Genomic DNA, 23,447 nt, shown 5'->3' with positions numbered 1-23,447 from the left:
GAAGGACAGGAACCGGTCTGCATTTGGGGGGCAACTGGGCAGCTGTGGGGTGCTGGGAAGAGAAGGGAGGGAGAGCGGTGACCACCAAGGCCCAGCTGAGGGACCAGGGCAGGACACAGTGGTGACGGGACAGGAGGTGCCGTCCCGCAGCCCCTGTTGGACTCGATGCCCAGCTGGCGGAAGGAAGTGGGGAGGCTGGGGCTGCCAGAGCGGCTGTCTCTGCTCCCGGAAGCTGCTGTGGGCTGCTTGCATGGGGGCAGCCGGGGGCCGGGGAGGGGGGCTGCCCATCCCACCCCTGCAGCCAGTGCGCCTGGGTGGGAGAGGCCTGTGCCGTTACTACATGCCCTGCAGACAGAGGCTGTGACGTCATGCTCCAGAGAACCGGTTTATTTTCAGATAAAAGGAACCACATTTGCCCGCAGGTCCCAGCCAATCTGAAGTATGATTTTTATAACTTAATTTTAGAAAAAGGTCAGCAACTTGAACTGGAGTAGGATCTCGTGTTCACACCGCCGTTCCAGGTTCAACAGCCCCTAAGGATGACCCTCGGGAACGACATGGTACGTGTGCCTGTGTGCGTGCGTACTTTGTAGAAACGGTGGCTGTCTGACCCCTAACCCCCCTGGACCAACTTCGCTCTTTAGACTTCACTGTACACGTGTGTAGTCAATGTTGAGCAAAGGCATCCTTTGGTCGAAGCCCCCATACGACGTGATTTCACAACCGGGGCCTAACCGCTGAGCTATTACTTAATTTGTTAAAGTGATAAACAAGATTGTTATGTGCAAACAAACAGGGCTTGTGCTCCAGCTGCGTCCAAGTTTACTTTACAAAAGCTATAAACACACGGCCCTTTCTTAAGTCCTGCTTATTGAGTTTCCCCTGCCTTTGTCAGCAGGAGAAGAATGTGGAGGCTGAGTGGGCGCCCTGGGCCCTGGGCGAGCTCTTGGCTTTCCGGCTGTGTCACTTAAAGGAACCCATTCATTCCCCAGATTGCGCAGTGCTCCTCCCCGAGGGTCCTTCTGAGGGCTTCTCACACAGAGACTTTCCTGAGCGGGAGACATCTGATCTCAGCTTGCCCAAGTGGGGCCCTGAGACCCGGGGGCCCCGGGGGCTTGTGAAATGTGCCGAGAGCCTGGAGGCCACTGCGGGAAGGGGCAGAGGTCACCGCTCCCACCCCTCCCTGCCCCGATCTGCTCCCCCACTGAGAACCTCTAGTGTAACTCCATCCCAGACCTGGGGAGGAAAATGGGCAGGCCCACTGTGCCGGGAAGACCCAGCCCTCCTCTGTGTGACCCAGTCTGGAGCGGGATCCCCCTCCCCTGCTCCTGGAAGTGGATGGAAGAGGCAGGGGAGAGTTGCTCCTAACTGGGCCCCACTGTCTTCTCTTGGGTCGTAAAACCAGCAGTGGGAAAATGGAGGTAGGCAGCTAACTCTGCCTGGAGAACCGGGGAATCCCCCAAACCATGGCCAGGTGGTAACTTCTCGGTACTTCTAGCAGCAAGTGGTCCGTGGGAGAACCCGGTCTGTCTCCTGGGTCCTCAGGGAGTGGCAGGCTGCAGATAGACGGGTCAAGCCGCGGGCCCCGGGCAGCCAGGGCTCCACGACTGTCATTCCATAGGAATCACCTTCTCTTCCGCATGCAAGCCTCCAGCCGGCCCAGCTCCTCGTAGGACTGGTAGAAAACGTCGAACTCCCTGGTGCCCCAGCCCCTCCAGACAGCAAGGCACCACTCCATGTTTTCGTTCTCAAAGCCGCACACGACTGTGTCCTTTGCCACCACGGCCGCATCCACAAGCACCCTACAGAGAGGACAGGGGTCTGAGAAAACCTACAGGGCTCCCCATTTGGTCGGGGCCGGGACCCTCAGTCTGTACCTTCTTGGGGGCCTGGCTGAGGGGGGGCATCTGGACATCCCGGCCCGGCAGCAGGGATGTGCTCTGATGCCCTGCTTTCCTCCGGGGGTCTGGTCCGTGGGCAGAAGCATCCTAACAGAAGAAGAGCCTAGCACATCCCTTTGTGTGCATGGGGACCGTCTGTAAGGGACTCACTCCATGGAAGGCCACAGATGGAACGAGAGCAGGTAGCCTCTGTCACTGGACCCCGACCCCCAAGTGTCCAGAAAGCACCATCAACTCTGACTGCTGCTTGTCAACGGCCCATAATGGATTTGAAGCACTGACTCGGTCCCCTCGCCGTCAGCTCAGGCCTGGCTCTCCTCCCACGTTAAGTTCCCAGTGCTCAGGAAATGCAGGGCAGTATATCCGACAGAAACCCGTGCCAGCGTGCCCTAACTACAGGCATTTGTTTTTTGAGGCTGTGGATTGTTTTGCTGATCTCTGCACACACCACAGGTTTCCTGCTGGGCCTCGGCCGGACTGGGCAGCCCACATCCCAGCACTCCCCGCCTTGCCCCATGGTCAGCATGCAAACCAGTATGGGCAGGGCCTCTGGCCTCCTTGGGGACTTGCATGCCGTGGGCACTCACTAGCTATTTGCAGAGGGAATCAATGGCTCAGATGCATGGCAAAAAGCTGGTGGGATCGGGCTCTGGCCCTTCTGGGCAGAAGCAGCCTGGGCTGCTTTCTCCCTATAGAGAGTGTGCCTGGCTCCCGGAAAACCTGCCTTTGGGGGCTGAATAGGAAAAACCAGTGAAAAATTCAGGGACGCTAATGATGGGCAATCTGAGGTCAACAGGCCAGTGCTCTACAGACCTGCCTGCTCCCCCAGAAGCCCCACATGTGATCTGGGAACTACTTCAGGGCACAAACTCAGCCAGGGCTCAGCAAAAAACAAAACAAAACAAAAAAACCAGATCTCGTTTCTGGAATCACTGGCAGAGCAGGGGTCAATGGATCCAACGACTCCTGGAGAACTCAACGCTTTCAGGCAAGGGAGGGGACCTGCTATAGATGTTTTCCCTCTCATCGTCAGCCTGCTCTGGGCAAACAGGCCGAATGGGATTTCTCCATAAAGGAGATCTGCAGGATGGGGCTCAGGAGACAAAGTGAGGCATGGATAGTGCTGGCTGCCAGGGGGCTCTGGAGACACGAGCTGGTCTTAGCTTCCCACGCTCACAGCCACGCACAGTATATCCGGATAGGTTGTTTTGCCCCAGGATGATCCTCACAGTGGAGTCTGGCCTGCCTCCTGGTAGGACCCCCCAACAGATGGGTCTGCAGCCATGGCAGAGCCCGGGCTTGGGCATGGTGAGGGGTGGTGTGTGCTAGGTCTGCGGCTCCCCTAGGGGCTAGATGGGCAGGTGGGGCACCACAGGAAGGGCCCTCCTGCTTGGTGGGAAGAACAACGAATCACCCAGCTCCCCGTTTCAATTGCCGCTGAACGCCGGCCCTGGAGACATATCCCCCAGGCAGAACACTCGGTCCGCAGGTGCACTGGGAACCCCAGACACAGCCAGCCATGACCCGTGGCTGATGCCTGGTTCAGCTGGTATTTGCTGAGCCCAAGGAGCTGCCTGGGGGACCCCATCTTGTTCCTTCTCTGCCTTATGGCCACTGTGGCATTTATCTGTGGAGGACGGAAAGGCAAGAAGCCACTGTGGGGGGTCGAGGAGCTGGCAGAGGGGCCTAGATTCCCCACACCACAGCTCGGGGCCTAAAGGAGGCACCCCCAGGCTTACCCATGTGGAGTCAGCTCCCGGGCTTTTAAGACGGCGATGACGCGGCCCCGCTGGCCGCCCGTGTCCTTCTCCAGGCCAATGACAATAACATCGCCGCCGCGCCTGGGAAACCAAAACCGAGAAGGGGAAGCGTTTGGTCCAGGGCTGGGCTGTCCGTGGGGGAGATGGAGCCGGTGTGCACGCAGGCAAGGCCACAAACGCGCCGCCTCTGCGAGAATGGACTGAGTTACTGGGAGGGCGCCGAAGCCCAGCCCGGAAGGCCTTTCCCAGCAGGAAACCAAATCGCGGCTGATGAGGCGGGGGAGGGGGGGGGGATCTGCCTTGGGGTCCCCGGGGGGCAGAGGAGCGCTAGTGCACCCTTCTTGGGTTTGCCAAAGAGACCCCTCGGGGCTCCAGAACAGGCGGATCGCGGCGCCCCCTGCAAGCTCCCATGGGCAGCACAGGAGCACGCCCCACTCGCGGGAAACGTACCTGGGGACCCAGATGACGTCTTTCACGGCGAGGATCCTCACGGCCTGCAGGTGCTGGCTGAAGGCCTCCCCGTCCACGGGGGTCAGGTCATGCTCAGACCTGTCGGAGCCCGCGGCGGGCTCGTGCAGCCGGTCGGAGTCGTCGCAGTCGGTGGAGAAAGGCACGCTGGAAGAGCTCGCCGGGGAGCAGGGCAAACTGGAGGAGGACGCGGGGGCGCGGTGGGGAGAGTTGGAGGAGTAGGAGGACATGGAGCAGTAGTCGGTCAGTGAGTCCTGGTGGGTCAGGATCTGCGTGCCCAGCTCCTCACTGTACATGATGCTCACGTCCGCGATGCCGTCCCCCTCGGGCTCTTTGGGGCCGGCCGCGTGGCTGTCCGGGGACTGCGGACCCAGCGGGCGCACGGGAAACATGTCTCGGAGCGGGCTGGGGTCTCCGCAGAAGTACCGGGCGCACAGCTGGTAGGTGGCTGCATGGTACATCACCAAGGAGTTGGCCCTGTCGTCCAGGCACCAGACGACCTCCTCCCCCCGGCACTCAGAGCTGCACACGACCGAGGTGACCACCGAAGGGGCCGAGTAGGGCTCCAGCCTCCTGCTGATCTCCAGGGCTGCACAGTCGATGACCAGCAGGCCCGGCCCATTGCTGTACCAGACCTCGGACCCACTGTTGACCACCTCCATGGCCTTCACGGGGTAGGGGTTCTGTCGTGTGTCTTCATCTGGGATGTTGAACTTGGACCTGTTGGCCGTGTGCGAGCACAGGTAGGAGCAGCTGTTGTCCGGGGCACCCCGCACCACGGGAAACACCGCCACGAGCCCGTCATCCAGGCCTGCCAGCACCAGGTAGGAATTCTGCGAGCAGAAAAAGGACGGCCTGTGAGTCTCACGCATGCCAGGGGAGAGGCAGACTGGGCACAAGGCTCATCTCGGCACTGACCCCAGCACACCCAGAGGAGCAGTGTTCCCAAAAAGGTGGAGAGCCGCCAGCAGGACCTTCTGGGCATGCTCCCAAAGCAGGTGCAACTCAGGCCCAGAAGAGCCGCACCCACCCTTCCTGCTGTGAGCAGGAGAGGACGTGCCTGGGGAGAGTGTGGCCCACAGCACCAAGGGGTGGGGCAGGTGTGGCCTGAACCACGCGGCCAGTCTCTGCTCGGCTGGCTTCTTGCCGTGTGAGCGGGAGGGGCTGCCTTCTCCTTCAGGTCACAAGGGCCTCCTTCAGAGCCAGGACGTGGTTCCCTCCTTCCCATGAGCTCTGCTTGTTAACGATGTGACAGCAGTCATGGGCAGCATGTGGGTCTGCTTGCCACCTCCTGCTGCTGCCCCCACCAGACGGGGGCTCCATGACAGTAGGCTCGGTGTGCCGGCCACTGACGCCTGGGCGCTGGCCTGCCGCACGGAAGGGCTGAGTCTCGTCCATCTCTGTGACTCTACCTGGCGTTCTGCCCCAGCAGATGACAGGTGTCTGCTGAGCCCATCCTTGAAGAAATCGCTTCCAGCTCAACCCTCTCACGGAGGCACTTCTTGGACCCTGTGCCTACACTCCCCACTTAGCACACCTATTCGAAATGCCTAGCTGGCAGTGCTAGGGTCCTGGGGCTGCCCTCCGCTCCTGCAGAGAAGCATGCGATCTTCTATAGCCAAAGTTGCAGGGACAGTGCTGGATGCAGGGCCCACCCCAGGCCTCCCTGGAGCATCTCTGCAGAGCCAGGAATAGAGGGCAGGTTGAAGCCTGGATGCCTGGCTAGGGCTGAACGGGAGGAGTTCAGGAGAACAAAGCTGAAGCCCCAACAGAGCGGGGACCCAGGCTTCGTACCAGGGCGGGTGAGCGGCAGAAAGCGCCCTTTCTGGGACCTGAGGCACTTGGGAACTGGGGAGGCCAGGCTGTCCAAGGTCATGAGCGAACCAGCTTCTAGCTCAACAGCAAGGTCAATAAGCCCTAAGAACATTATCAAAATCCATCCTCAGAATTTTAGGAAAGAGAGCAGCCAAAGCAAACAGGAGCAGTGCCTCTATCTGAATCCTGGCTCTGGGCCCCAGTCAGGGCGGTGAGCCCCACGGCCCAGTTGGGTGTGAATGTGCGTGTGCAAGAATGCAGGGGCCTGCCGTCGTGGCCACGGGGCAGCACGGCCTCCGAGGGGCAGGCACCCTGACGGGGAGGCTCCGCACAGAGCCGGCTTTATTCCCTCTGGTCGTGCGGGTGGCAGTGCCCTGGCTCGGGGGCTCTGGCCAGCAGTGGCCTTAAATAACGCTTTGTGTCATGTTCTCCTGGGCTCTGGGGCAGACCGGGTCCTGAGGTTGCCCAGCCTCGCCCATGGGGCATGGTCATAAATGACTCCAGGGTTGATTTCAGATTTTTTTTTTTTTTTAAGAAATAAACTGTAGTAGAGTGAAGAGCGTATGTATTTCACGACTGTCAGTAAGTAATAATAATGCTCACATTTACCCAAGTGCGTGGGCCCAGAGCTTTGGGGATGTTATGCTCAGAGAACCCTCTTCAACCTCTTCTTATCCTCATTTTACAGATGGGAGAACTGAAATTGGATGATGATAGCCAATACGTTTTAACCAAACACCACCAATAATGACTCACTGAGCACTGACAAGGAACGGAGAGGACAGTCAAGGGGTGGGAGGGGAGGGGGCAGGGACAAAGGCAGAAGAGCAGCGCCCCGATCTGGAGGCCGGAGGAGCCTGAGAGCACCACTGAAGGGCGGGGCTGGGCTGGGGCAGCTTCTCAGAGCAGGCTTGGGGTCCCTGATCTTGAGAACTGAATAAAAGGTAGTCTGGCAGGGGTGTGTGGGGCGGGGCCGATCCTAGCAGGAAGGGCGGGGAGCGAGGGGCTGGCTGGGGGAGGCTAGCCTGCCCTGCAGAGGTGCCAGAGCCCCGGGCTGTGGAGACCGACCACTTGGGGCTCCACTTCAGAGAGGTGGGGGCCGGAAGTTCAAGGACATGGACAAAGGGGGACCCAAGGTCTAGGGCTGACCGACTGTAGGCACTCCAGAGGAGGGTGTGGGGGGGCTGCCACCACCTGTTGAGTGTCTCTGGGGAGCCACTGCTATCCGACGGTGGGGAGGGGCACACGCACAACTGCTCTTTATACCATTTGTGCCCCAAAAACGCCTCATTCGAATCTGTGACTGTCGTATTCGCAGGTGGAATGCAAGCTTTCCCCTCAGCCCTTAGTTCTGCTCTGCGAGTTACCCAGGTTCTAGAAAAGGCACTGATGATGGCCTGTCTAAGGCTGACTGTGACCTGACAGGGGCTTGGTGGTCCAAGAGGGCATGGCTTTGCTCCCACTCCTCATACCTTCTGGATGGGGGGGGGCACCCCAACGGAAGAGGAGGGCAGAGTCAGACCCCTGGGCATCCAGCTCCCCTCTGACCTCACCTTTTTAATAACAGGCACGGCCAACAAGCAGGTGACGACCGCCGGGGTGTCCAAAGCCCGCTGGGGTGTGTTTAAGGGGCACATGCCCTTGAGGCTATAGATGTAGATCTTCTGGTCCTGTGGAGGGAGACGAGCCGACGTGAGACCAGTGGAACCCTGGCTGGCCCCTCTGCCAAAGCCACTCCCCCCTCCCACCGCCTGCCATTTTCCCTCACGGTCCCTTCTGCTTTGGGAATCCCTTTGCGCCTCGGGAAGCAACACGTGTTGGGGCTTTCTGGTGGGTGGTCTGCATATTCCCATGCTTTGCAGAAATGTTGAAAACGACTGAAGAGTTTAAAGAAGAAACATAAAATCGCCCCTCCCCCATGACTTGGTGAAAGCCACCTGGGGATTTGGGGCCCAACTCTGTTTCCCCGGGGTGTTTGTGTGTGCGTCTCCGAGTTCCTGGCAAAAGTAGGACCACCCGACTGTGCTGTTTCCTCTTTCCTCGTGATGATGCATGGCAGGCGGAGGGAACCGTGTTTGAGCGCCTCCGGGCTGCCCGTGGCTCAGGGCGGCCACCACCTAATCTGCTGTCTGAGCTCAGTCTGTGTCCAGGTTTTCACTACTGGGAGTTACACGGGGATGAGCATTCTTGCACACACGTCTGTCTGCCCTCCGCTGTGCACTGGTCCCCCGCCCCCCACAGCACCGTAGCTTCGGAGCATTTCTTGGGGCATTCCTGTCTGGATTTCTCAGAACACGGCTCCCGGGGCCTTCCGCTGACTTCCGTGATGTGGAGGCAGAATGCCTTCAGAGCCGAGTGGATCAGCTGTGTAGACCCGGCAGTGCTATAAGAAACCCAGTGGCTTCACCAGCCTAATGGGGTTCTCCTTCTGCTGGGCTCCTGCACCTGAGACTTCTCTCGGCTGAGCCCCGGTCACCCGCCAGGGACAAGGCAGGTTGCTGCCCCTGGTGACACGTTGCTGCTGCTTCACAGGGCTGCTGGCACTGCTCCGGGGTCTCACACGCGCGGGCTGGCCTTATCTGATGCTCGCATGTACCCGGGCACCTATATTCCTATTTGCTAAATGTGGCGCCCCGTGGACGGCACCCTGTGTTGCCCACCTAGATGAGGACGCTGAATGGAGACAGTTACCTCGGTGGCTGTCCACAGAGAGTTCTGGACCTTGAGCTGGCAGCTTAGCTTCATTCCCGCACAGCTCATCCGCTGCACTTCCATAAGGCCCTTCTCCGTGTTCACCACGGTGTAGTTCCTAGAGCCGGCGACAATGGTGTGCTCAGTGGTCGGCGCACGGTGGCCAGGGGCTGCCTCCCTTCTCTCGGCTTGGCCTGAGCGGCCTTGGAGGAGGACATCGGCTGCCTCGTCCACCCCCTTGAACCCAGGGTTGAATGTGGCCACGTTCTGAGAATCAAGGACCGTTCGTGGTCCCGGGTATAGGTGGGTTTTGCCTCCCTGGTAGTACTTGAATGCTCGGGCAATGAGAGGGCATTCCCAAAGGGAAGAAAGGCTCTCTTTTGTCTGTGACCTTGGAGGGTCCATGAAGTTGCCCTGGTGTGAAGAAGGGTCACAGGTGGCCACACCTTCACCAAAGCCACTCACCCCTCCCACCGGCCATACCTGCCTCACCCCAGGAACGGGGAGCCCCTCAATATCAGAGTAGACAAAGTCAAGACTAAAGATCGATGGGTGCATTTCAGAGTAGGCTGGGGGTCCCAAAACACGTCCCCCAACACAAGTGCTGCAAGTGCTCTGAGAACTAATAAGCTGTATTTTATGAGGGTTGCTGTTGGCTCACTGGAATGGGCCTCCCCCCCATTGCATTTCTGTCCCACTGTCCCCCGTGGGAGTCCAGCGTACTCACTGTCCGAGGCAGAGAGTGAAGTTATTTACCCAGGTCACGCACATCTTTTGCCCACACTTCCACGGGTCTTTATGTCTCCCAGTCTCTTGACTGGCTTCCCCCTCTCCTTTCTCTTTTTTCTCTGGTAGGTTATGTCCTGAGGATTCTGGGGGTGTCCTGTGCCGTCCCAACATCCCTGGGGTGCCATCTGCCTCATCCCCCTGCCCCCAATCTCGAGTCTTGATCAGATTCTGTTTGCTTTTTGTTAGGCAAGAACATTTCCTCACTGGGGGTGTGGATTTCTATTGGGAGTGTCCCAGTCTCAGTCCCTTTGCGATCATGAACGATCACTGCCTTATATGCATTATTTCAAGAGAGAGTACAGAAGGCTGACATTCTATTTCGGGCATTCCTTCTTCATTTCTTAGCTTCATTTATTCTAAAAAAAGAAACTTCCTCCTTTTCTCTCTTTTGCTACCTTGGGGTACAGTTCACATAGGAAAGGCAGAATAAAACCTTGATTCTTTCTGTATATACTAGTTTTCAAAATAATGGGTGAGTTCTCTAGGAGCCTTCAAGGGTGACCAATGAGGGGTTTGTGCTTGTTTTTAAGATTTTATTTATTTATTTATTTATTTATTTATTTAGAGAGCATGAGCAGAGGGAGGGGCAGAGAGAGAGGGAGAGAGAGAAACAGCGTCTCAGGCAGACTCCCTGCTGAACGTGGAGCCTGATGCGGGGTGTGATCTCAAGACTCTGAGATCATGACCTGAGCTGTGATCCTGACCTGAGCCGAAAACAAGACACTTGCCTGACTGAGCTCCCCACGCGCCCCAGTTTGCTTGTTTTTATTAAGTAGCATTAGAAACACATGAATTACAAAATTTGATGTGTCTCGACCCACTGAAATTCTTCTTACTAATGGCCAACTGCCCTACCCTTGGCCAGTCGGAACCTCTCGGGGTTGACTCCTAAATCCCTTTAATCTACCCTCACGAGTATCTGATGGCATCCTTGATTCTGGTGTGTCAGATGCCCCCAGCCATCTTCCAGTCCCAGACCTGGAGTCAGCCACTTCTCAAATAAGCCCTGGTTCCCTATGGTACTTAGAGACCACCACCTGGGTCCCGGGGGTCATCACTGGTTGGTGGTCATTATTGTTAGGCGTTTTCAACAGGCAGGGCTAGGAAACACGAATTTATTTTTCTTAAAGATAAAATCTATCATGAATCCAAAAATTTAAATTCAGAAGTACAGGGTTTTGTTTTTTGTTTTTTTTTTCTTAATTTAACCTAGCTTTCATACTTTGCATGCCAAATATCACAATGTGCAATGCCCGGTGATGTAATTATTGAAAACATATATATTTACATACATAACTATTAGTAAAAATAAATATACACACGCACAAATATACATGTTTCTTTAGGGTATGGTTTCTTATACCACGTCTTATGTCAGAGCACTCAGTCCCCGTGGCATAGACCACGGCGCAAACATCACCTGGACTGCCCCTGGGAAAATGGCAAGTTCCTTCTATTTAGCTCATTGTGTCTCAAGCTTCACTTCATCTAAGCCTTATTCAATGGTAGCATGGCAAATGTTTGCCATGAGGCTTAGAAGACTATTCAGGCCATGAAGTGCTCTCGTGACTCTGAAGATGTCCCAGTAGGGGAGTGGGAGAGACCTCACACCCTGGCCAGGACTGAAGGATCTCACTCCAGATGGTGGGTTTTTGGAGATTGCAAAGTCTATCTTTCCAGTACTCTGGCATCTTCATCCTGTGACCTCCTGTTTCCCAGTGATCTTACTCCCACTTTACCCCAGCCACCCTTTCCCACAGTTGCACATCGGATCCCATCTTTACCAGTATTTGCCCCCCTCCCACCCACTCAGTGTCTAAGATCTATTTTCTGACCTCTACCTCCAAGTTTTCCAGAACATTCCACCTACTACCATAACTCATCGCAGGGTTTTTGGTTTTGTTTACACTCTGCCAAGATCTAGGATTCTCTGGTACTTTCCATTGTTCCTTATCCATTTTATGGCCCCACTTAAGTTCCATGATCCATCTCTGTCATGACCCTCTTGAAAATACCTCCACTGTCCATGCCTTTCTCTCCCTCCTGCCAAAAACCCAACTCTACTTAAAACCAACTGTTGCCTGTCTTGCGATCTGGGGGCAGCAAAACATGCTGGGGGAACATAACCCTGTGGTTGAGCCTCATTTCCAACACGTGACCTCCAACCTCCAGCAGGCCTCACTGCCGTCCTGCAAGCACCCTGATCTCATGCTCTGGTGCTCACGTCACACGTCATCTTCTTCTCCTTGAATATTCAAAACCTCTCCCCATGCTTTCGTCCTTCCTGCCGTTTCATTGAAAAAGACGCAACTCGAAGGGAAGGCCCACAAATTCTTATTTAAGGGCACCAAACCTGCTTGGCCCTGGGTCCCCTGCCCCTGTCACTACTCAGCAACTCCACCCCAGTAACTGTCCTCTCTGTCCGACCCCCGGCATCATTTTCTTCTTCTGCCCTCAAGCTGCAAATAGCACCCACCTTAAAACAAAGTCCTCCCAGGATGGGAGAATGATTACAACTAATAAATGACTTCGGTAAATTTGCAGGGTACAAAATTGATATACAGGAATCTGTGGTGTTTCTACACAGTAGCAGAAAGAAAAATTAAGAAGACAGTTCCATCGATAGTTGCACCAAAGAGAACAAAATACCTAGGAATACAGTTAATCAAGGAGGTGAAAGACCTGTACTCTGAAAACCTAGCACACTAATAAAACAAACCGAAGAGGACACAAATAAAAGGACACGTGTTTATGGATTGGTAGGATCAATATTGTTCAAACGTCCATACTACCCAAAGCAATCTACAGATTCAATGCAATGCCTATCAGAAGAGCATCAGCATTTTTCACAGGACTAGAACGAGTAGTCTTGAAATCTGTATGAAGCCACAAAAGACTGTGAAAAGCCAAAGAAATCTCAAGACAGAAGATTAAAGCTGGAAGGACCACAGTCCCTGATTTTGAATGATAGGACAAAGCTGTAGTAATCGAAACAGGATGGTGTGGGCACAAAAACAGACACAGAGATCAACAGAACAGAATAGGAAGTCCAGAAATAAACCCATACTGATGTGGTCAATTCATCTACGACCAAGGAGGCAAGAATACACAATGGGGGGAAAGACAGTTTCTTCAATCAATGGTGTTGGGAAACCTGGACAGCCACATGCAAAAGAATGAAACTGGACCACTTTCTTACCCATACACAAAATAAACTCAAAATGGATTAAAGACCTAAAGGTGAGACCTGGAGCCATGAAACTTCTAAAAGACAACAGAGGCAGTAAACTCTTGGACATCAGGCTTAGCAATATTTTTGGGCTCTGTCTCCTGAGGCAAGGACAGCAAGAGCAAAACTAAACACCTGGGACTACATCGAACTGAAAAGCTTTTTGCGCAGCGAAGGAAACCATTGGCAAAACGAAAAGGCAACCTACTGGATGGGAGATATTTGCAGATGATAAATCTTATAACGGGTTAATATCCAACATATATAAAGAGCTTATACAACTCAGCACCAAGAAAACAAACTATTGGATTAAAAAATGAGCAGAGAACCTAAATAGACAATTTTTTTTTCAAAGACGACATCCCGATGGCCAACAGACACATGAAAAGAGGCTCAAGCTCGCTGACCATCAGGGGAAGGCACATCAAACCCACGATGAGACCTCATCTCACACCTGTCCGAAGGGCTAGTATCAGACAGGAACCAACAAGTGTACTGTTGGTGGGAATGCAAACGGGTGCAGCCACTCTGGAAAACAGTATGGAGGTTCCTCAGAAAATTAAAAATAGAAATAGCATATGATCCAGTAATTTCCACTCTGGGTATTTACCTGAAGAAAATGAAAACACTAATTTGAAAAGATATATGCATTGCAGGGCACCTGGGTGGCTCAGTTGGTTAAGCGTTTGCCTTTGGCTCAGGTCATGATCTCTGGGTCCTGGGATCGAGCCATGTGTCAGGTTCCCTGCTCAGTGGGGAGTCTGCTTCTCCCTCTGCCTCTTCCTCGGCCCCCCACTCCCACGTTTGTGCACTCTCTCAAATAATTTTTTTAAAAAAGAAAAGATATATGAATCCCTTTGTTTATTGCAACATAATAGACAGTAGCCAAACATGGAAGCAAGCTAAGTGTCCATCCACAGATGAATGGATAAAGATGTGGTACGTACACACACACACACACACACACACACACACACACACACACACACGTAGAATATTACTCAGCCATAAAAAAGAATGACATCTTGGCATTTGCAACAACATGGATGGACCTGGAGGTATTATGCTAAGTGAAATAAGTCAGAGAAAGACAAACACCATATGATTTCAATTACATGTGGAATCTAAAAAACAAAAGAAAAAATAAAACAGAAACAGACTCATAAACACAGAGAACAAACTGGTGGTTGCCAGAGGGGAGGGGGGCCGGTGGGGGATGGGTGAAATAGGGGATGGGGATGAAGAAGGAAAAAAACAAGTACAAAAAGCAAAGCCCTCTGTTGACCCCACGCCCGCTGGCAGACCTCACCTTCTCCTTGCTTCTCTTAACCACAAATGCCTACATGCCTATCTATTTGCGTGGACTCCGTTTTCTCTCTGGAGAGAACTCCATCAGGCTTTCAACCCACCATCCACTAGACATCTCTCCCCATGGTCATCCCTGATTGCTCCCCAGTTCCACAGTCACTCCCCCCCACTCTGATACTAGCAGGGCACGGCCCGCCTCGGGACATTACCTGGACTCCTCTTTCCCGTCCCAGAACACCACCATGTACTCCTGGCCTTGGGAGGAGAAGAAGGTGGTCTGCTTCCCGCAGGGTAGCTGGTACATGAATGTCGCAAAGGTCGGGTCCTTCATCTGGCTCACCACCGACAGGGCCAGGGGTCGCTGAGGGAGAGAGGCCACCAGAGCCGTGAGCAAGGGTCACTTACGGCCAGACGGATGCCTATCCTGCCCATGAAACCAATGGTCTTGAACAAGGGAGGAAGGACTAGAAACTGCTCAAAACAAGAGACCAAGACAACTTCAGGGGCCAGAGTGTCTGCCAGTCCAGGACATAACCCTCCACAGCAACTCGAACATAGGGGGTCTGGGTAGCTTAGACTCTGATATTCCAACCCCCGTGCCCACGGATGTACAATCTTGCAGGGAATTTTTCTCAGACCTTATCTGATTCCCAATACATTAAATCTGTACCATCTAATTTGACAAATGCATTTTAACCTTGAAACCACTGGCCTCTTCCCTAAAACAGCTAAGCTTTAAAATGATATTACGACTCCTGCTCTCAGGAGTGAAACTGCTCCCCCCGTTACTCTAAAGAGAGATGCATACATTCTCTCTGCTCTTGCGTGGGGACCGTACTGCTGTCCAGGGGTTGGGATGCTCTGCTTGCCTGATGGCGTGACACAGATGCTGGGGAGGAAAGCAGAGCTCATTTTTTCCCGAGAGTGACACGCGCGCAAAGAAAACAAGCTGGATGTATGAGGAACAGTACAAATCTCTTTCTAGAAAGGCGAGCAGAGAAGGGCTGCCCATTTGTTGCAGACCCTTGGCGAAGGATGGGCAAGTAGACACACACGTGTACCCTGGAGGTCCAGAGCCTCCACAGCGGCAGGAGGTGCCAGGCCCCCAGGCCCCCAGGCTGGGCCCTCAGGTACCTTCTCAGGCTTCGTGTCCCAGCACTCCATCATGAGTGCCTGCAGCCGATGGAACTGCACCTCCTCGGGCTGCCCCAGGACAGGGCGGATGCCCTTGGACAGCTTCTTGGCAATCTGAAGCTGGTGGTGGCCCAGCGCTGGCCGCTGTCCCGACAGCAGCTCGTAGAGCACCATTCCGTAGGAGAACATGTCTACCTGGGCAAAGAGGCAAGCCAAGTCAGGTCCCCTGCCCGGGCCCAGCAGCTTTCAGAAGCTGGCCCTGGGATGGAGGGAGCAGAAGACACAATAGGACCAGGGATGCTGCCCAAAGGGAGACCGTCATCAATCCATTCATCAGTGCATCCATCACTCCCCACCTGTCCAAACATCCAACCAACCATCTGACCATCCATCATTCTGTCCCCTTTTTTTTTTTTAAAGATTTTATTTATTTATTCGACAGAGATAGAGACAGCCAGCGAGAGAGGGAACACAGCAGGGGGAGTGGGAGAGGAAGAAGCAAGCTCATAGCGGAGGAGCCTGATGTGGGGCTCGATCCCATAATGCCGGGATCACGCCCTGAGCCAAAGGCAGACGCTTAACCGCTGTGCCACCCAGGCGCCCCCATCATTCTGTCCCTTTAGCCTTCCATCTTCCAGTCCTTCCCTCCTCCCTCCTTCTTCCTTCCCCTCTTCCTTTTCTTCTTTTCATCCATCATCCATCTATCCATCCATGCACCCAATCGCGTATCTTCTGCATATTTATCTATCTATACTATCCATCTGTCCATCCGATGATCTGTTCTTCTATCCATATACCTATCCATACTCCCATACTTCCTTCCTTCCTTCCTTCCTTCCTTCCTTCCTTCCTTCCTTCCTTCCTTCCTTCCATCCATCCATCCACTCATCCATCCATCCATCCATCCACTCATCCATCCATCCATCCATCCATCCATCCATCCATCCATCCACTCATCCATCCATCCATCCATCCATCCATCCATCCATCCATCCATCCACCCACCCAATCATCCAATAAACACATAATGGGAACTTGCTAGCCCTCAGGCACTGGTTAAGGGCTCCAAGGATGCCATGCTCCTTATCCTTGAGAATCAAGAAAAAGCAGGAGAACTCGGACCCTCAGCTAAATGTGCTCAGCAGTAAAGAGCAGTGTATGCAAATCACAAAGGGGGAATGTCTCCTAAATGACAACATGTTGACTCCTCTAATTTTAATGTCATCAAAAGGCCCAGAAAGGAGAAGTCAGTGTAGGCCTCCATGAGGGCCAAGAGGTAACATTTTAGCAGGAGAATGGCTGAAATAGACCTGAGAGTTTTCAACGTGAAGGTTCCTGTTATAATCTTAGTTTCGAGGTGCTTGGTGTGTGTCACCTGCTACTTAAGAAGCTCTTATTTTTATCACTCTGATTTGCCTTTTCTATTTTGGTTAATAGCCACAGGTGATGAGTTAATGCACACACGCTAAGGTCATTCCTTTTTTTAGAGGGGTGGAGGAGGGGCAGAGGGAGAGAGAGAGAATCCCAAGCAGGCTCCATGCCCAGCGTGCAGCCTGACATGGAGCTCAATCTTAGGACCCTGAGATCACGACCTGAGCCGAAACCAAGAGTCGGATGGTTAACCGACTTGGCCAGCTAAGGTCATTCTCTTTCCTTTTTTATTTGAAGGTGGTCAAAAGGTACAAACTGGCAGTTACAAAATATCATGGGGATATAATGTCCAGCATGGGGACGACAGGGTGTTTAGGTCATTCTTGAAGCAATCAGGCAATGACTCATCGGCAAATCACCAAATAATGAAAAATTATAGACCAGGGGAGTTTCAGTGCCGGGCGATTAATGAACCAGGGCTGGCACTAGCTGGTTTGAGGTTGTCTGTGTGCCCGCATCTACTAAACAGCTTTTAAGCAAGAAGGTAAACATTCAGCTAACATCTTGGCCGAGGCTGGCCATGCAGCTGCTTGGGGAGTACACGCTTGTCCTCATTCACTCTCTTCCCCTGGCTTTGGCCATGCTGTCTCGGCCATCTCTGCCATTCACTTCCGGCAAAGCCTTGTAGGCAGTGCCTACAGGCCAGGGGGCTTTGCCATCCTTCTTCTGACCACTCTGCGTGAGACCCCATGAGGCTGGCCCACTATCCCCATTTTATACATCTAAACGGCAGAGCGGGGACCCAAATCCAGACCCATTTCTGCCTTAGGCTCATTGTCCACTGTGTACCACCTTGACTACGTGTCTGAATCAAGGTTGGAGACTTCGGAGGTTAGAGACTTCACTGTTCCTGAAGCTAATAAGGAGAAGTTAACCTTGACATTCCTAGGTGGGCACAGACCCCTGTGCATTTGTGGTTTAAGCCAGAGCCCCCTGGTCGGGCACGGGAGAGGGAGAGAGTGCGCCTGGGGAAACAGAGCTCAGAAGCTGCAGTGCCGCGAGGCCTGCCTGGCTGGCCTCCCAGGGGCCGGGGGCCGGCAGGGGGCTGGGGTGTGGGTACCTTCTCGTCATACACGATGCGAGGCCTGATCTCCGGGGCCTGGTAGCCGGGGGTGCCCTCCACGCCAAGGGCACCCTCATGGAATGACTGTCGTGAGATCCCGTAGTCCGACAGCTTGATGTTGGTGTGCTCCTTGACGTCAAGAGACCAGACCAGGATGTTGTCCGACTTCAGGTCACAGAAGATGATGTTTTTCTTGTGCAGGTAGGCCAGGCCGGAGGCAATCTGGTACGCTATTTTTTGGGTGAGCATGTGTCCCAGGGGCATAAAGGAGGAATCTTTGCAAAGAAAAAAAATACCAAACTATCATTACAACAACAGTCTTTTCTCACCTTCTCTCTCCCCAGATACTCCATATTCTACGGACACTTCTCATCATTTTCCATGCTGGATGCCAGTGGAGACAGAAAATGACCTTCTGAAATAAAACAGTATGTAGGGGAGAGATGCTTATTGTTATAGCTTTATTCATGGTATTTCATGCCTGGAATTGTTGATTTTTTTACCAAAAGAGCAAGGATTCAAAATTCCTGGAGTTCATCGTAGGCCAAGATTGCTCTACTGCGGGGATAAGAACTTCATTTAAAAAAAAAGTTCTCCATTGAGGGAGAAACGATTTGAGTTTAATTGCGTTTCTCCTGCCTGAGTCAAGAGACCACTACCCGTCTCCTGTCAGCTCTTTGGAATTTAGTTCCCTATTCATTTCCCAAGGAAAATTATTTTAAAATCTCATTAAAAAACAAGATAAAACTGACCCCAGGTTCTCAGAGTTTCAGCGATGATGGACACGCGTTATGCGTCGTGGGGAAAGGAGAGCTTTACGGGGCGGTGGGCTTGTGGGCGCCAGGCTGCTGCTCGGGCCGCCCTGGGCTGCCTCATTTGAGACCCTCAACTGCCCCCCACTTAGTGGGACTTTAACAGGCCAGTAAACGAGGCACTAATTTACAGGATTATGGCAGAGAACCAGGACTTGGAATGTGGTCCCATCCGACTCTACACCATACGCTTCTCCAGCCTGGCCAACACCACCATTCCGGGTGTAGACCTGGTGACGTGCCTTTCTTCGCCCCCAGAGAGTTGGCCCCATGAGCCGTGGGGCAGGTGTGCTCCCCCCCAGACAGCCAGGCCAGGCAGGAGGAGGGAGCCCCCGGGGATCCAGCTTCCCTGGGGCCTGTGTTGCCAGCCAGGGGCTCTCCAGCCTCCCAGGGGCTGGATCTGGCCAGGCCAGGCCCCGGGGAACCCCTGTGGAATGTTCTCGACACGGCGGGGGCAGGTACCTTTGGCATTCTCAGACAGCACGGTGTTGAGGCTGCCCAGCGGGGCGAGCTCCAGGGCAAAGCAGAGCGGGTGGATGCTGATACCCATGAGCGACACGATGCAGGGGTGCTGCAGGGCGTGCAGCATGCTGGCCTCTTGCCGGAACTCTGAGAAGTTCTTCATGGCGTCGGTGGCCCGCAGGTGCCTCAGCATGGTGTCTGCAGGGGAGAGTGAGGCCGTCGGCACTGCCCGCGGAGCCCCTCTAGGGCCACTCAGGTGGGGGTCCTGCCACACTCAGAGCTGCCCCATGGGGGCTCGAGGGGCTGGGGGGCAGCATTGATATTCTAAGGCACTGAACACATCGGGGTGGAGATACTGTCACCCAGAATTTGGCCCCAGACGGTGGTATTCCTGAGGCATTCTGCCCCCTCTTCCTCAGGTGTTAAACTTGTCCCAACAGAGTGGATGGTCCCTGTCTCCCCTGCCCACCCCCGTCCCTCTCGGAGCCCTCACCCCATCCCCGCCCCTGCGGGCCCCGTGGAGGGTCACGGTGGTGGCTTATCCCAGTTCTGCATCCCCTAGTGTCACCCAGAGCCCGGCTCAAGCAGCAGGACTGCGAGGCAACCAGGCCCCAGCTGCTCACCCACAGGGATGCTGAGGGCGTGCTCACCTGACTCCCTGCCAGTAGCCTGGACGGCCGTAGGCCAGAAAGAACCAGCACTCTCTCCTCAGCCAGAGAGAAACCCGGGGCTGCCATGGGACTGTGACACGTCCTCTCAGGCCAGAGGAGCAAGGTCTACTGGCAGGAGTGGGCGATTTCCAGTCTGCGCTGTAAGCCCTGCAGGGTGGCTGCCCAAGGCCCCCCACCAAAGGGCCTCTCCTGCCAAGTCGGGGGGGGGGGCAGGACGCCACCCACCAGTCTGTGGCTGGCCCTGAGGTCACCAAGTGGGGTCCACCAGGCCCTGCTTGTCCTCTTGTGTCCCAATCTGTCCCTTCCCCCGCTACGTTCAGATCTTAAAATCAGGGATTTTTGAACACGGAGGTTTAAACAGCATGAAAAAAACCCTTAGCAGTTAAAAATGCATCGGTTGTGCCAGATCCGTGTGTAGGCCGGCCAAATTCGTTTTTTGAGTATAAAACTTTTGTTTTTCCTATTGGGTCTTTCACCCATTCGGTATTTCTTTTTTGACTTATGGCGTGAAGTCTGACCCAAGTCTCTGCCTCAATTAGCGACCGGTCAGCCTCTCCCCTCTGACTCATGATGTCACCTCCCGTATGTGCCAGCTTCCCACACACGTGCGTGGCTGCGGCTGCGCCCTCGGCGGGCCTGGCCGGGCCCAAGCTCACTGCCTTCACATCTGTCGGGTTATAAGTCATGACATCTGCTGGGCAGGCCTCTTTCCTTTGTCTCCCTCTGTAGGATCGTCCCAGCTGTTCCTGGGATTTTGTCATTTTACGCGCATTTAGAATCCGTGAGTGAGATCTCTGTCTCTCTCACACACACACATACGCGCACGTCCTCGGGAGGACTTAAACAAGGACTCAGCTGAACGGTGTGTGTTAATTAGCCCTCCCTCCACACTTCGCGGTTTAACTGTGGCATTCTAGCGATGGGTCATTGTGCTACATGGGAACGCAGCTGAACTCTGAGGTTGAGCTCATGTCTGGCAGCTCTGTGAAACTCTTCCTGGCTCTCGTATTTGCCAGTAGACTCAGATTTTTCTGTGCAGGAAGTCACTGTCTTCCTATAGTAACAATGTCTCTTCCTTTCTGATCTGTTCTCTTTCCCTTGCTCTATGATTCCGATTTTTCTACCCCGAGGGTAAACTACCTTAATGGTCATGAAGACAAACACGATAAGCCAGGGGTAGTGAGAAAGGTGCTGTTCAGCCGGCTGGGCGTGAGGGGGTCGCCCAGCACCTGCGTGGGTGTGTGCGGAGCGGTGACGGGTCGCTCGAGGTGGAGACCATCTCTGAGCCATGCATGGTGTGTGGACTCTCTGGGGAGAGAGAAGGTGTGTTGCCTCCTTTGTGTGGGTGCGCGAGAAGCCGCCCCATGCTGGCTTCTGCATCCATTCACCTGGACTATCAGCTTCCTTCCTTTAGTGGAGATGGCTGAGAGGGGTCCTGCAGGGTAAGGGGTCCACCTGACGTCTGAGTGTGTACCCACCACGTGCCAGGCCTGTGCCGGCCATGGAGCAGATGGAAATTACAGGGATGGCCCATGCTCTTGGGGGCTCGCATCTAGACGAGAAAATAATCTCCCAAAACAATTTCCACACCTTGCTCAGCCTGACCTTTAGGCCTATCCCACACCCTGCCAGGAACAAGGCAGGTCGGCTGCCCAGGGGCCTCCTCTGGCCTCGTCCATTTTCTTCCTCCAGTCTCCCCAAGGTGGCAGGAGGTTTGGACCGTGGGAGCACGTGTCTGAAAAGAAAGGACACGGGGCCCTGTTTACCCGCTGGGGCGTTGGCCAAGTTCTTGAATTTCTTGATCTGGAACCGTTTCACTGCCACGGGCTGGCCTTGGTACCGGGCCCGGTAGATGACGGTGCCGCTCCCGCCCTGGCCCAGGACACTGCTCTCGTCCTCGCTGTGCTCCAGCTTGCTGTTCTCCAGGAAGAGCCTGCCGGAAACACAGCACACAGGTCTGACCTCACCTCCCTAGCTGGTCCCTTACTGCCCCCCAGAGAGGCCTGCTGAGGTGGGGATGGCCCTGGGATGGGCAGATGTGAGGACACCCTTGGTCATTTCTTCCACTGCCGGGAGTCATAGTTCAAAGCCCCCCATGGGGTCAGACAGATCCAGGATAAACCATGGCCGTGGGCGGGTCATGTAGCCGCAACAAGCCTCGGTCTCCTCTGTGAAGTGGGCTCGTAATGGAAACTGCTAGCACCGGGGGAAGCCTTGCGATGTGGCCCACATAGACAGAAAAGTCTTTGGATGTTTTCCTCCCAAGCACGCTGTGCTCTGAGAGCGAGTGTCCACCAGACAAACTACATTTATTTACTGCTAGCTTGGTTGTTTCCTTATCTCTTTATTAAGCGAGGAGCGAAGTACGCGGCCGTGGACGGCTTCTGATTGGCACAAGCCACGTCTGCACAGTCGATAGCTAGGAATTCAGGCAAGGGCAGGGAGTTTAGACCTCCCTGGTCTGTGTGTTCTAATCCTAGGTAAAGGGGAGATTTCTTCTGGGCTTGTGGAAAGACTGTTAGTCAGTCCTGAGAGGGATGGTGGGAGGCAGGGAGGGAGGCGCAGGCAGCCCAGAGGCCCTTCCCCTTTGGGACCTCCCCCTGCTCTGCAGCAGTCTCTCTGGGTTCCTCACCAGTGACCCATGCCAGGTGCCTCCAAGGGAGCCGTGCTAGCCCCACAGGCCGACCGCCCCAGGAAGGGGAGTCCCATGCCTCCCACAGCAGACTGCATAGCAGCTCAGGCTCCGCACAGCTCAACTGCTTGCTTGACACTCCAGGCAGGGGCAGCTGCCTCCGCTGGGGCCCTCGGTGGTGCCGGAGCGGAGCCGGCTCTTCTCCAAGTGCCCTCCCTGCAAACCACCTGCCTGAGCAGAGCGGGCACTCGGGAGCCTCCCGGGACGGGCCCGGGGAGCAACAGGAATGCTGGGGATCCCTCGGGGCATTCTGTTAGGACTCCTTGTAAACTCGGGGCTCTAGAACAGGGCTCCCTGGATGCCAGGGAACCACTCCCTCAATCCGACCCACTCAAACTCCTCATGCGGGGAGCGTGATGCTTCAGGGCCCCGGCTAGGCCACGGCTCAAGTTTCCAGGGAGCCTCTGCTGGGTCGGGAATCCTGTCCACATTGTCGGGCTTTTCAACTACCAGCCAGTACCTTCAGTGAAGAACCATGCCACGGCCTGCAATTCGATCCAAACCCATCTGGCTTTCCCGATTTCATACAGTAGATGCCGCAGGCCAGATCCAGTTGGGGCATAAAACCCAACAAGGTTCAGCAGATAAATGAAAATCCTAATATTTGGGCTGCCTAGTTGGCCCCCGCTTCCCGCAGAAATCCGATTCATGCATCTACCCAACTCTGCACGTGGCCTCGGAGAAACGATAACCCTCACGTTAGAGTTCTGGGAATAAGGGGGGCTCATTCTGCAGAAGAGCAGCGTTTAATTATCATTTCGACCAGTAAGGTAACTGGGGAGATTGCAAAGGGCCATGGGGGGACATCATCCAATGTAGGAAGCAATTTCTTAATTTGACAGACTGACCCCAATTCTGCAATATCTCAGAGTCCTCCACATGGATTCTTCGGGATGGGGGGCGATTCGGAAAAATGAGAATGTGAATATTCTTACCACCCCCAAAAGTTTACTTTTCTTTAAAGAAGTCAGATCAGCAATCCTTTGACTAAGACAACAACAGGACTTCATACTCCAAGACAGTTGGTAACTGCCAATGTCAAATTATCTCCAGGGAGACCGAGTCACAGCTTCCGGTTTCCATGACTACAGAACAGTCCCTCTTTTACCCGGCACTTGGATTTTGCGACTGTTTCCTGTTGGGTGGGACCATCAAGCCTTCTCTAGCTCCCCAGCATTCTCTCCCCAGTCAGTATCTTAGGTTACGGGTAGACTCGACTGC

At 54.4% G+C, this 23,447-nt stretch overlaps 1 protein-coding gene across 5 annotated transcripts in view; it reads right to left on the bottom strand.

The window, feature by feature from the left end:
- Positions 1 to 369: 369 nt before the first annotated feature.
- The window catches only part of LRRK1 (leucine rich repeat kinase 1), a 120,976-nt gene continuing 97,898 nt past the window's right edge, over positions 370 to 23,447 (bottom strand). For all 5 annotated transcript variants that reach the window (XM_087856716.1, XM_087856714.1, XM_045795383.2 and 2 more), the window contains 10 exons: positions 21,301 to 21,467; positions 18,864 to 19,061; positions 17,587 to 17,864; positions 15,096 to 15,290; positions 14,171 to 14,322; positions 8,636 to 8,753; positions 7,498 to 7,614; positions 4,112 to 4,962; positions 3,641 to 3,742; positions 370 to 1,802 (listed from right to left, as the gene is read on the bottom strand). In XM_087856716.1, coding sequence (XP_087712842.1) covers positions 1,625 to 1,802; positions 3,641 to 3,742; positions 4,112 to 4,962; positions 7,498 to 7,614; positions 8,636 to 8,753; positions 14,171 to 14,322; positions 15,096 to 15,290; positions 17,587 to 17,864; positions 18,864 to 19,061; positions 21,301 to 21,467 — 2,356 coding nt within the window. In that variant the 3' untranslated portion in view covers positions 370 to 1,624. The remainder of the gene's footprint in view (positions 1,803 to 3,640; positions 3,743 to 4,111; positions 4,963 to 7,497; positions 7,615 to 8,635; positions 8,754 to 14,170; positions 14,323 to 15,095; positions 15,291 to 17,586; positions 17,865 to 18,863; positions 19,062 to 21,300; positions 21,468 to 23,447) is intronic.

The sequence above is a fragment of the Ursus americanus genome, chromosome 28 (assembly GCF_024610735.1).
Source record: "Ursus americanus isolate L20-20 chromosome 28, mUrsAme1.1.p, whole genome shotgun sequence".
Classification (NCBI taxonomy): domain Eukaryota; kingdom Metazoa; phylum Chordata; class Mammalia; order Carnivora; family Ursidae; genus Ursus; species Ursus americanus.
This window is presented reverse-complemented; position numbering and strand designations above follow the sequence as displayed.